At 44.3% G+C, this 14049-nt stretch overlaps 1 protein-coding gene across 1 annotated transcript; it reads left to right on the plus strand.

Annotated features, from left to right (window-relative positions):
• The first annotated feature begins 4872 nt into the window (after positions 1-4872).
• A4gnt (alpha-1,4-N-acetylglucosaminyltransferase) lies at positions 4873-13119 on the plus strand. Its single transcript, XM_048417599.3, has 3 exons — positions 4873-5018; positions 5657-6130; positions 10839-13119. The coding sequence occupies exons 2-3, from the start codon at positions 5720-5722 to the stop codon at positions 11451-11453; spliced, it is 1026 nt and encodes a 341-aa protein (XP_048273556.1). The 5' UTR covers positions 4873-5018; positions 5657-5719; the 3' UTR covers positions 11454-13119.
• Positions 13120-14049: the final 930 nt, after the last annotated feature.

Here is a 14049-nt window from a genome sequence, read left to right on the forward strand (position 1 = left end):
ATGCAGCAGCAAGAAAGAATGTATATTCCAGGAACTGAACCGTACATACCGGGTTTGAAGCCAGTGCCTTACCCTCTGTGCTATCTTTCTGGTCTCTAGGGCTTAATTCTTAAGAGCAGGTTTAATATCCTCTAGAGCTAAAAAACAGATTGTCATGAAACATGTAGACGCTTACCATGGCTTTTCTGACATGGTTCAGTCTGCAACAACAAAATTCCACACACTGGGTGGCTTAAACGGAAGACATTTCTTTCTTACCATTCTGGAAGTAGACAGAGAGAGAGGGAGAGGGAGAGAGGGAGGAAGGAAGGAAAGGAGAGGGAGAAGGAGAGAAAGAGAGAAAGAGAGAAAGAGTGATAGAGATTGGTCTCCTTACAAAGGTCTTATTCTGGCCCATACCCTGGAACTTGTGCCGGCTGTCAGCATTCACAATACATCTCTCCTTTAATCTGCGTAATTATTCCACTCCAAAGAAAGTTATTTTGCTTCTTTTACCAAAGAGAGGGAGATTTAATCTGAATCTAATGACCCCTCCCAAGTTTGACCTCCAAATACATCACATTGAGATTAGGTAAACTCGGGGTGAAGGTGTGACATAACAGGCGCCTGGAACAATGTCTGTCGGTTGTATTGAGATACGCTCAGTCCCTCAGACAGTTCTGTGCCACATGGACGGTGTGGGTAGGTCTAAGATGTCGCCATTTCCCTTGTGCAAGACGGAATTCATTCACCTCTGGATCACAGGGCTCAGCCACACAACCTTAGAAAGAGTTGGTGAATGTGAGTGGCTCACCGAGAACACTTATTTTACCCTATTTCCCAGCAGTTGTTTTTATCTGCAGATAAATGTTAGAGGCAGGGGGCAGTCACGTGTATTGTCACAGTAAAAACAAACCGAGAAAGACTCTCAGTAGCTGTTCAAGGCTTTGTGCATCAGGGCGTGTTTGATTTAGGTATGACCAAATCAAAAAGAGAGAAAGATTAGGACCACTTTACTGGGAGTCTAAGATAATTTACAAAGTTTTGCCAGGTATGATGGCATTAAAAATCCCTGACTTCTAGTTTAAAATGATAGTTTCAGGGTTTAATGATATCATAACTTCTAAGTGTGCACTACTTCTTTTATTATTTGTTCATGGATTCCCAAGAACTACACTGGTTCTTGCCCCTCTGCGGTGAGATGAGGCCCGTGGCTAGCCATCTCCCCATCTATTCACATCTAGCCAGTCAAAGCCCTTTTGGGGCTTTGTTGGCTTGAAGAAAGGAATTGGCCGCGTGGACAAGCTATCACCTTGTATAATTTGTCTTGGGCCGCTTGTAGCTGAATGTTTTAACAAGTTTATCAGTCCTACTTGCTTGACAAATATATTAAAAACCGGAACTGTGGCAGTAAAGGCCAAAGCAAATAGGACAAGTGCTACTGGTTTAAGCGTTTCCTTTTCACAATAAACCCGAGTTCAAAGGAGCTACAGAAAGCTAAGTGTACTTTTTAGGTTCAATTCAAGTCAATAAACATTTACTGTTAGAGATCCTTCTAACTTTCCTGGCCTGACACAGTGGGTCCTTTATGCAAGAGGGTGCTTTGCTCTAAATCCTGAACTATTTCTGATTGACATTATCAAAGGGTATGCCTAGGCACAAAGGATTGAAAAAGCTCCCTTCTGATTCCATGGTTTTTCTCTTTGTTTTGCCCCCCTCAAAGCTCCAGCATCCAAGAAACAGCCTCCGAAATATAAATAGAAATAGCACTGTATTCAGAATTATTTTCCCATCTTGTTTATTTAATTGGTATATTGGTAAATCTATACCTCTCAACACTTCATCAACCAAGACTGTTACCCGGGCTTCATAGTCTGTTGTATTTGGCTTGCACTCTACTGGAGAAAGAATTCTATTGTGTAAAATAGATGTTACTCAGAAAATAGATGTTCATAAGAAAGCAGATACTACCCAGATTCGCATGGAACTCTCAGCAGGATATTCCAACGGACCTGCTGCGCAGAGGCCAGCAACTCTCTGTTCATCTCTATCAGGTGAATATACAGAAGCCCAGTCCTTACGCCATTGCTGAGGGAACAACTGTCCCTGGAAAGATATCTACACACATGTGCGCGCGCACGCACGCACACACACACACACACACACACACACACACACACACACACACACAATCCATAGGATTTACTGGCTACCAGATAAAAAGAAATCCAATTAGATGTTTCTAGGGATTGCTTGTGAAGTTTGGGGCTAGTGTCAAGAGCAACAACTTTTTTTTTTTGTGGTGGGAGTGATAAGTAGGGGGACATCCAGGTTCAGTGTAAATTATAGCTCCGTGGATGATGGTTTCCTGAAATTCATCTTTGTGGATGCTGGGGGTCCATGAAGTCTCCTGACTAGACATAAACCAGCTGGATGTAGCAGAAGGAAGAAGTCATATTGGGTCCCTCCAGAAAGGATGTCTACATATCCTTGGACGTTCCATGTGGAGTGATTCAGATGATTGAGGAAGACCAGGGAAGGACATCAAGTTGTGACCCTAAACATTCCTGGAGACCTGCGATTTGCTTTTTGGATACAACCTGTCAACTCACATAGGGTGAGGATTTTCTCCTTAAAGGTTCACTGGGCTATAAATTTTATTCATAAATTTAAAAATAATTACCCAGGTGAACGAGCAGCTTTATGCTTTAATCAAGGAGTCCAAATACCATCTACATGACTTTTTGCTTCATTTTGAAGGCAGAATTACATAGATCTCAGACTGGCCTCGAACTTGCTATGTGCCTGAGGATGACTCTGAACTCCTGATCCCGATCCTCCTGCCTCAGCCCCTCCAGTGCTGGAATCGCGGGTGTGCACCACTTTGCCCAGCTCCATCTTCAGGGACCTTGTCTTTCCTCTTCTCCCTGGTGGGAAGTCAGGGCTGCTTCTTTAGCCAAGGCGAGCCTGAAGCAGGCTATTTTCTGCACTTATTGGGGTCCTAGTTCTTGGCCTGTGACAGACGCAGGCAGCACTCCACCTGGTGCGCAATCAGCAAGACCTACTTGTGATGCTTGAAATTTCATTGCCTCACTCAAACTCACACCCACGTCCCCCTGAAAAGACCACGAACCACGTCAGTGTTTTCTGCCTTGACCACTAGCTCATTTGTTTACGCCAACGTACAAGCAGTTAGTCCCAACTAGGAACAAGGAATCTAACACTTGCGCAAGGCCATCTCTCTAGTTAGCCTCAAGCAGGCAGCAGGACCACTAATCTTTCCTCCCATTGGTACCAAAGAACACCCACATCTATTCAACTTCAAGAACTCTCAAAAGATGACAGATTGCCTTGAGCCCAGAGTTAACCAGGCCCACAGAAGAAATCCAGTTCTTAAAGGAGGACCACAAGGAGGACAAAGAGCTAGTTCTGAGGATGCTCAAACAAAGAAACCCAGATGTCGTTGGTGGGAGGCTATTCGTTCATTCCTGTCTGCCCAGCCCCAAAATAATCACACAGAAACTGTATTAATTGAATCACTGCTTGACTCATTAGCTCTAGCTTTTTATTGGCTATCTCTTACATCTTAAATGAACCCATTTCTACTATTTTATATTTTACCACGAGGTTCTCGCTGTAGCTTTGGAGCCTGTCCTGAAACTAGCTCTTGTAGACCAGGCTGGTCTCAAACTTACAGATCTGTCTGCCTCTGCCTCCCAAGTGCTGGGATTAAAGGCATGTGCCACCACTGCCTGGCTTCTGACTCTACCTTCTTTCTCCCAGCATTCAGTTTAGTTTTCTTGCCTAGTTTTATTCTGCTAAGCCACTGGCTTAAACAGATTTGTTCATTAATCAATAAAAGCAACACATAGACAGAAGGACTTCTCACACCACCCAGAGATATCAAGAAATGGGACAGCTCCAGCTCCCTTAATGTAGGACTGGATCCACAGTTTGTCCAGTAACATACTTGATTATACTACAGCATCTAGGGGAACCTATTTTTGCCTAAGAGGAAGCTCTGGGCTGAGGACAGGTGATTCTCTGAACAGAGAAGATTTTCTCTTCCCCCCCTCCTTCTTTGCCTTCCTCCCTCCCCCTTCCTTCTTTCCTACATTTCTTTTGGTTTTTCTGAGACAGGGTTTCTCTGTGTATCACTGGCTGTCCTGGAACGTGCTCTGTTTGTAGACCAGGGAGGCCTCGAACTCAGAGATCCACCTGCCTCTACCTCCTGAGTGCTGGGATTAAAGGCTACCACTGCCTGTTCAAAGAACAGCTTTGAAAAGTCTTGGTGAATGCCCACATTAGGAGCCTTGCAACTCAACCATGGAGGGTGAAGATCCCTTGGGGAAACCCACCTTAGTTGAGGGTGATCAAGCTGACATTGTGAGAGCGAGAGGAGTCTCCTAGCCCACAATGGTACCTCAAGGCAAAAAAGACCCCTCCTGCAGCCATTGTAGCTGACACCTGGGGATCCGTTCTCATTGTACATCCCCGGGCCTTTGGGATCCTGGAGTTTGTCCTCTGCTTTGATGGTGCAAACAGGCTTTCTCTTCTTTTCATCAAACCATTACCATTTAATCATGATCACAAAGGAGAAATCTGGGTAGTTTACACACTGTCTGGTAAAGAACCTTTCCCAAGACTCTGCCCATGAGTTTGGTTCCAGCTAACCTGAGCAGATTCATGATTGCACCAACATCATGCAGCCATCTAGCTTCCTCCACCTGACAGGATCCTCTTGGCGCTCCCATGACAGATCCCAAGCAGGCTTGCCAAGTGTGTGGGTCATCTGAAAAGTCTCATGAGTTCCTATTATCCCCACACACCTACTTTCAGGGGGAGGGGGAGGAGCTTAGTGAAGGGAGGAGCTTCCTAGGGGAGTTTCTTAGGTTTAGTCTTAATCTTGTGCCAATGATTTACTTTCCTTTGTGTGGTTAAATTGGAAGATTGGGCAGTGAGTTATCAGAATGTATACAGGAAAAATGTGTCCTCACTTCTAAGACCTCAAGGACTGGTGAACTGTGAGTCTCTGACTGGTAAGTGAGTTCTGGGCTCCTGGATTTGAGTTCTCTGACAGAGTTACATAGAAGGCCTTTAAGGAATCGAGATCCCTGCTGTCTTGGAGTCAGCTTGAATTCAAGCTGCCTTCGGCAGGGAGGGAGCCACTGCGGTGACAACCGGAGGCTGGCCTTTGGTGGTGAGTGATTCAGGTTTGAGTCACAGCTCCAGAGCTGGTGCACTAGGTTCACAATGCAACCTTCTAATTTTTAGTTTAGAGCCTTGGTTAATTTTCTTCTGAATTCTGTTAATTTTTGAACACGTTATACTCAATTTTTCTCTCTCTGTGGTCATAGTTTGGGAAACTGGTAATACACTGGCCTCTTCTAACATTTATTTATATTAGTGATTTTTTTCCTTTATTTTATTGACTTGGTTAGACTTGTTAGAATAATATTGATTGGTAAAAATGATGATTGCTTTCCTTTTCTTCTGTTAAGATACTTTGTGCTCTGATTGTATATATATTAAATTGTCTTCCTATATAAATCTAAATCTAAGATGAATTTTTTTATAAGATTTCCAGGCTTGACTTGATTATATTTCACTTGAGACGTCCTTCATCTTATCAATAAGTGATATTCTTCTTCATTTTCTCTCATGCTATCTCATTTAGGATCACCAGGGTGAATTCTGATGAACTGTGTTGCTTAAGGAGAGGCTGGGAGAGCTGGAGGACATGCTGAAGGAACTCCATCTCTCCCTGTCGCTGGTCCTGATGTTTGCCTGTGGCCTGCTATACCAACTCACCCTGAGGTCTCAATGCTTCTTTGCCTGCCTGCCTCTCTTCACATCTCCACAGGGGCCGGATGGCCTCTTGCGCAGTGGACGAAGCATCGTGTTCATAGAGACGTCTGAAAGAGTGGAGCCACCTCCACTGGTCACCTGTGCTGTGGAGTCTGCTGCCAAAATCTACCCCGAGCAGCCGATCATCTTCTTTATGAAAAAGCTCAGCAATGCCACACAGCTGACCCCTAACGCCAGCTACCCAGCCTTCTCCCTGCTCTCAGCCATAGACAATGTTTTCTTTGTCCCTTTGGACATGAAAAAACTGTTTGAAGACACACCCTTGTTTTCATGGTACACCAAAGTAAGTGTGCAAAGCATTGAGGGAGTCTGTGTTGGAAGGGAGAAACAGAACCAGCAAGAAAATGGGTCCAATACACTCACTGTAGACAGGCAACCTGAGGACAGGGGCTCAGGAAAGAATCAAATCTAGCCCTCATAGATTGGACTTCTGATTCAGGTAAATGGGAGACACATCGGTTAAGTGATTGTGCTGGTTTCCTTTGCATCGAGTCTTATTTCTTTGAGTCTCGTCGGTATTTTGGAGGCACTTCTGAACTAAATGAATTTTTTAAAAATATCTTTTCTAGGTACATGGAGCACTTCTTTTTCCCTATACCTTAAAGCCCATCTATGTTAAACCTTTTCAACACCAGAGGTGGAAACTAAGATGAAATGATGTCGGTTGAGAATTCAGCAAGGCTCAGTGGCATGCTGCTCTACGAGAGTGGATTGTAGGGAGAAATGATCTAGAAGCCCCCAGAACTCCTAGGAATCCAATAATCTTCCTCTTAGCAGTATGTCGTAATAAGGAAATAATATTTCAGTGTAATGTTGGTCCCACAGAAGATGCGCAGTTGGGTAGTGTTTAAGAAAATTAGTGTGCAGTTACTTAAGGGTTCCATTAGATAGGGCATCACTGAGCTTTTCCTTTTGGGTTTTAACTGACTTCTTATGGGAAGTATAAAACAGCATAGAATGAAAGTGTCCTTTCCATTATAATGCAATTATAATGATTTCAGCTATGCAAGCATCTCTAGCATTAAAGAGAACGGAGGAAGCCTTCATGGGGCATACACCAGTAATCCTACTACATGGGAGGTAGAGGTAGGAAAATCAGGAATTTAAAGTCATCTTTGGTTTCATAGCAACTTGTAGGCCAGTCTGGGCTATTTGAAACTTTGTCGGAAAAAAACCACAAAATTCTAAAAAATTAAGTCCTTTTAACAAATAGGCAAACACAAGCTAAAGAAACCAGTTATTACAACAGATGGTTGAGTATTATTGAAATAGAAGTGACTTTCAGAAAGATTGATTTTATAACAAAAATTGTTCTAATTTTTTTTTTCTGAGACAGGGCTTCTCTGTGTAACAGCTCTGGCTGTCCTGGAACTCGCTTTGTAGACCAGGCTGGCCTCAGACTCACAGAGATCCGCCCGCCTCTGCCTCCCGAGTGCTGGGATTTCAGGCATGTGCTACCACCATCCGGCAGAAAGTTATTTTTCAGAACAAATAATTTAAAAGTTGGTGTCATAACATTTGCTTGTCATATGAAGTTCTATCTAAATGCTCATCCACCCTGGACCAAATGTCAGCAGATATTTAAGCTTTGTGAGCCAAGTAGCAAAAGTGAGGGTTTTGTATCTATCACTGTGTTAGTTTGCCAGGGCTCCCTTAACAAAGGACCTCAGACTTGGTGACCCTCAGCAACAGACATTTAGGCTCTCAGCTCTGGGAGCCACAGTCACAGCTTTCTTAACAGCTTCTGGTGGTCAAGCTGCCCCTTGGCTTATAGCCCATCCATCTACTTGCTGCCTTTTCCTTTAAACCCCCTTTTACCTCTGTGTGGGTACAGTCTCTGTCCACCCCATTCTTTGAATGACATCTGTGATAGTTTTTCGAGGACCCAACAGCATGATCTAGAATCATCACCCCGTTTCAATATCCTTGACTTTATCACATCTGCAAACATCCTCTCCCCATATTTATAGGTTCCCAGGAATCAGGACTTGATATCTTGGGGGCGGTAATTATTTAGCCTATTCATAAAAAGAACAATAGCCTATTCATAAAAAGAGAAGAAGCCCCTTCCCTCCCCTGCCCTGTCTTGCCTCTTTAGCGGGGGTCTGGTGTGTTGGTGTGCAGTTGGTAGGCTTGGATCTAGTTGCTACCACTTGTCAGACTAAGCTGTAACCCCCAGGGGAACACTTCTTATAGATTGGGTTGGCAGTGGCTGAGATTGAGGGAAGTTTCTGAGATCGCTATCACTTTGATCTCCAGTGACTTTTAGATGCCAATGTCCCATCTGTTCTAAGAGCCCGGAAATATCAAATTGGAACTGGCCAGGAGGAAGTGGATCAATTCAAATGTATTAAGTGTCCATATGTTAGTCTTGGCAGTTGTCAGCAGCAGGGTTCCTGGAAAGTAGGTGTCACTGTCCCAGGAGCAGCAGGGTATGGAACAGGCCAGGAAGGCAGGTGGGTGCCAGGAATAGACGGGACAGACAGCTTAGTTCGTGCCCTAGGACTGCAGAACCTTTCCCATACCTGGGCTAGACTGTTCTTCTCTAAACCGTACTTTGCTCCTTGGAAAAATAAATATCAAAGCATGTTATTTTGGGACATGCTGCAAGCTCTATCTTTTTCGCACAGATGAATCACTCGGGAGGAATACTAAAGCCTCATTATGGTTCTGAACTAAGGAAACGTCAGCCTTATGTAGAACTCTCTTTTAGTGTAATAGATAAATGACTTCTTGGAACCAAAATCCTTTGAAGCAAAGCTCGGGTTGTGCTAAGATGGACCTAGATGTTTACACGCCACATTTTAGGAGTAAGGTGGGCCCTGCTGTGCATAGCCCTTAGGTGTCTGCTCCAGCTGGGTCTGTAGGGTTCTGTGCCAGGGTGTGTAGCTACAGCATTCATGCCATGACACCCTTGAGGGAACTGGGTCATGACATGTTCTGTCCCAGCTGGGCCTCCACAGGAGATAAACGGGGGGCACTTGTTAGCGCCCATTGTGCCATCATTTCCTAAGGACTGCTGGGTTGGCTATATGAACCCCATAGGTAGTTGTAGCTCTCGAAGATGTCCAGCATCAGCATAGGCATCATTCTCAGTCCTCCTTCTGCCACTCACCCCGTCTCAGGAGGATGGCAGGCTAGTGCTCACATCCAGGCAGGGTTCTTCTGCTTTTCTAAGGCTTTTGATGCTCCATGTCTCTTAGTTCAGTCACAACCCCTAAGTTCCCAAGTTAGGCTGATTGTTTCTTTTGCATGAATGGCTGTCTGACGACAGGTGGTTCAGGTTCACATTCAGCTGGTACCTGAGGACAAGTGGTGGGGCATCTCGATCCTTCAGTTTCTCATCTGAAAGGGAGAATGACCACGCCCTTCGTCTCGATCTGTGCAGATTATAAAGTGCTCAGAATGATCACTGATAGGTGCCTGCTATGAACTGTTTCTGAGGTTTCAGCCACTGGAAATGATTATGGGCGGTTTCCAGGAAATGCGAGGTTTTTGGTTTTTTTTTTTATCAAAATTTTTGCTAGCTTGCCTTTGTTCTTCATAGTAGAATTTTAACTCACTTTTAAAAACCAGAACCAAAGGCCTTCATTTAATATTTTACTTGATATACTTAAATTCTGAAAAACTTATTTGGTTTTTTATTCAAAAATCTTACCATGCCAAAGGGGGAAACTATGATGTTTACTGATTTATTCTTATTCCTCTGGGTTCCTCTTCTGTTTGGCTTGTATTTGAGCATTTACAGTGATTCTTTCTGCCGACTTACCCATCATTCTACCCAACAGCGAAGGCTGACCTGTTTTTATCTGGAATATGAACCCTGATCATTTCTCTCACTCCCACCAGATTATCACCCTCGTCCAAGGCTGGATTACCTCAAGGAGTGCCTAGCCTGCTTCTTTGCTTCTGCCCCCATCCATTCCCATCGTTGGCCCAGACTCTTGTCTGCATCTCAGCTAAAGTGACCCTTGGAAAACCCATTCAGATTCTAGCCCCCCTTTCTGTTCAACCTGCCAAATAATTTCAAAACTTGGTCCCATGTAGATGCCATCTACATGATCTTCCCCTTTTCTGTACTTAGCTCTGTTCTCGTTGCCCGCCCCTCTCCCTCCTCCACTCTGCTTCTGCCTCATGGTCAATATGCTTCTTCTGCCTTGGGGCCCTTGCAGTTGCTGACGGCTCCAGCTTAGACCTTTCTCCCAAATGTTTTCACCGCGCAGGCGCACCCACCTACAACATTCAAGTTTCGGCTGGAACCTAATGTAACATTGTGCGCTTTCTCATCCTTTTATAGTCCCCCCCCCACTGGTCTTTTTATTCCTTTCATAATCCTTATCAACACCCAATGCAGTCTATATTTGTTTTATTATTGATTTCCTCCCAGTGGGGATCTTTCCTGTTTTTTTCATTGTGATGCTTTTAGCAACATCACAGTGCTTGGTGCATACTAGATAGGTCCTCAGCAAACTTCACTGAAGGAATTTTCAAGCAAACAGAGGCATGCGTTCATGCAGGGGCAGATTCTTTTTCTTTCCCCCAATTTCTCAACTAGTGTATTGATTTTCTTTCCGAGTTTCCTAGCTTGTTTTTATTTTTATTTGTTTTAAAACATATCAGTCTTCAACATTTTGAGGACTTAAAAAAAAATCCATCCTTCACAGCTTCACCTTTGTGGTTATTGTCACCCACATGGAAGATAGACTCACACTGTTCATTGTGAAATTCCTGCTGAATCTTGCCTCTATCTTTCCACTGCTTTGATGAAAGAAAACCTTTTTTTTTTTTAATCTTCAATAGCTGCTAAAAATTTTTGCATTGATACCAATTGCTGCAAACTCGTTACTTCAGGGGAAATTGGAGGGTGAAGGTAGGTTGAGAAATTTATAAAGTTTGGCTTGCAGTCAAATAAATTTTGGGGACTCTACCTTGTTATGGTCCTTCCTAACCGCCCTTACTGCTTGCAGGCTCATTTGTACCTGTTCCCATAGGTCAACAGCAGTAAGGAGAAATACTGGCTCCACGTCAGCTCGGATGCATCCCGCCTGGCTATCATTTGGAAATACGGGGGCATCTACATGGACACCGATGTCATCTCCATCAGGCCCATCCCCGAGAAGAACTTCTTGGCAGCCCAGGGTTCCCAGCACTCCAGTAATGGAGTGTTTGGGTTCCTCCCCCACCACCCCTTTCTGTGGGCCTGCATGGAGAACTTTGTTGAGCACTATAACTCAGGCATTTGGGGCAACCAAGGTCCCAAACTGATGACAAGGATGTTAAAGGTGTGGTGCAAACTCCAAGACTTCCAAGAGATGGGTGACCTGAAGTGTCCGAATATTTCCTTCCTTCATCCCCAGAGATTTTACCCTATCCCCTATCCCCAGTGGAGGCTCTACTACCAAGTGTGGGATACAGAGCCGAGCTTCAACAACTCCTATGCCCTGCATTTATGGAACTACATGAATCAAGAGGGCAAGACTGTGGTCAGAGGAAGCAACACCCTGGCAGAAAATCTCTATCGAAAGCACTGTCCTAAAACTTACAGGGCTCTGATTCAAGGCACAGAAGGGGCAGTGTCCAGGAAGCCGGGTACGGGTAACAGATAGAGGGCTCCTGCTGCTAGGGGAAATGGACGCTTCAGGGCTGCCCTGCTCTCACTAGGTCTCCATCGTCTCTAGGGGCTAGGAGTAAATCCACATCTTCAGGATTAACTTTCTCTGGTGGCAACAGCATACTTCCAAAGAAAAGTGACTGTAAACCCAGAAGCTTATTTATCCTTTGTGGAACAGCAAGTGTAAAAGTAGGGCATTTAGGACAGGTAGATTAGCAGTGGCCATGGGAAGCCTAGGCTTGAATCTTCCTGTTTGGTGTCCTAGCGTCTGTAGTCCAAGCTCCATGTGGCTGCTGAACCTCCAGCCCATCATCTGGTTATTCCAGACACTAGGATGGCAGAAGGAGGAAAGAAAAAAAATGCATTTCATAAAGCCTTTATGTAAGTACTTTATAAGTGCAAATACCATGTACCCTTAGCTCCTTGGCTAGACTGAGGCTGCAAGGCAGGCTGGTGGGGTAGCTAATAGGTCTGTTTATGTTCTATTTTATTTAATATTGTGAGATTAATTTTAACACCCATCAGAATGAAAGGAACATGGTTGTTGTTGTTGATTTGATTTTTGAGACAAGGTCTCTTGATGCAGTCCTGGCTGTCCTGAAACTCACTATGTAGACCAGAATAGCATCCAACTCAGAGATCTACCTGCCTCTGCCTCCTGAGGGCTGGGATTAAAGGCGTGTGGCATCATACTCAGCCCTTGACTTTGACATCTGTATTAATCCACTTTCTGCTGCTATAACAAAATACTGGAAGTGGTAAATTTATTAAGAAAAGAGATTTATTTTTCTCTTAGATTTGGAGGTTGGAATCTTGACTCAGATGACTCTGTCTGTTTGGCCTCTAGTGAAGCCCGCATGGAGGAGGGCTTAATAGTGGCAGGACGCATGGAGAAGAGGTCACATGGTGAATTGGGAAGCCAGAAAAGTGAAGGAACCAGGCTCCTTGCCACGCACCCCAATGGGAGTGGTCAGGGGGGAGGTCTTGCTGTCTATCCTGAGTGGGCCTCAAGCTCTCGGTCCTTCTTCCTGAGCCTCAGAGGGCTGGGATCACAGCTGAGTGCCACCATGGCCAGCGCAGGCTTCCTCTTTTTGTAAGAACTAACTGCAATCCCATCAAAGGCACATTCATTCCTTCTGATGATGGAACTCTCCCATGAGTTCATTGCATCCCCCTTCTTCTCAAATGTTCTACCACCCCTCAACTTGTCACACTGGAGAATGAGCTTAAAACACAGGAGCCCACATGTAAATTACAGCAGTGTTCACTAATCCATTAAGTCAGTAAATGCTGATCGGTTTTCCTGGGTACCAAGCACTAATTTAGGGGCCAAACATGAGGGTGAACCAGTCAGTCTTGGTCTCAGCACATGCGTCCTAACTACTGGCCGCTTGTCCTCAGGAGCTTCTCCTCCCATCCCCAGCCTGCCTTCCACACACCATCGCTTTCCGATGCACACATCTGCCCTGCCGCAGCAGCTGCTCCAGAGCATATGATGAGCTCGAACAATTTAAATCTGCTTCTCCCTAGATTCAGATGAAAACTGACTTCCTCCAAGCATCATGTTGTATACCATAAACACATGCACTTTTTATTTTTCAATTAAAATACAAATACATAAATAAAATACACTTCTGCCTCTCTAGAGGCATGAAAATTAATATTGTTGATTTTTTTCTGTAAGCGGTTACTAGCCAAGGCTTTCTAAAATTTCTCTCTTGGTTGTTTGCTTTATGGAAAAATTTATACTTTTTTCCAAACACAAAATTATGATGTCTTATGTGACTCCACAGCCATCTGTTGCCTTTTATTCTTAAATTTCCATTTTCAAGAAGCATGACTCTGATAATCTTATTTAAAAATGGGGAGAGATGGCTCACTGGGCAAAGGTGCTTGCTGCCAAACCTGATGACCCGAATATGAGCCTTGGAACTCATGTGGTACAAAGAGAGAACCAACTCCTGCAAGTTGACCTCTGACCTCCACATGTGTTTGCGGTGGTGTACATGTGTGCATGCGCGCAAACACACACAGACACACACAGACACAGACACAGACACAGACACACACACACAATGTAAAGAAACCAAACAAATCAAAACGTTCACAAGTCCTGTGGCCTGCCTTGGATTTATGTATTCCATTCCTTGCTGTAGTCTCTGGTATCTGACTCCCCAGTCAGGTTGTGTGTCCCTCTCCCCCACGATGATGCCCTCTCTTTGTGTCCCTGAGACAGTGAACCCTGGTTGGTGTTCAGTGTTTCGTAAATGAGAATTCATGTTAGCCCTGTTGGGAAGGAGCAGGTCGGCTCTTATTGCTGTCTCTGAAGAATGCTTTCCAGCTCACAGCCCTGAACACAGAAGTTTGAGGGAGTTGAGTGAAAACCCTCTGAACATCTCAAACATATATACAGTTTCCAGTGAGACCAAATAGTCAACAGCAATGTCATGTGAGATTCCTTAGGCTGGGTTCTACTCGTACGGATTTTTTTTTTGTTGAGGCAATAATGATACTTTGATGTTTAGAGAGTCCCTTGTTTTGCAGTAAAATGAGTTTTTGATTAATAAATGTGCAAAATAAATTAATAATTG

This window comes from Myodes glareolus, chromosome 4, assembly GCF_982192425.1.
Source record: "Myodes glareolus chromosome 4, mMyoGla1.1, whole genome shotgun sequence".
Lineage (NCBI taxonomy): Eukaryota > Metazoa > Chordata > Mammalia > Rodentia > Cricetidae > Myodes > Myodes glareolus.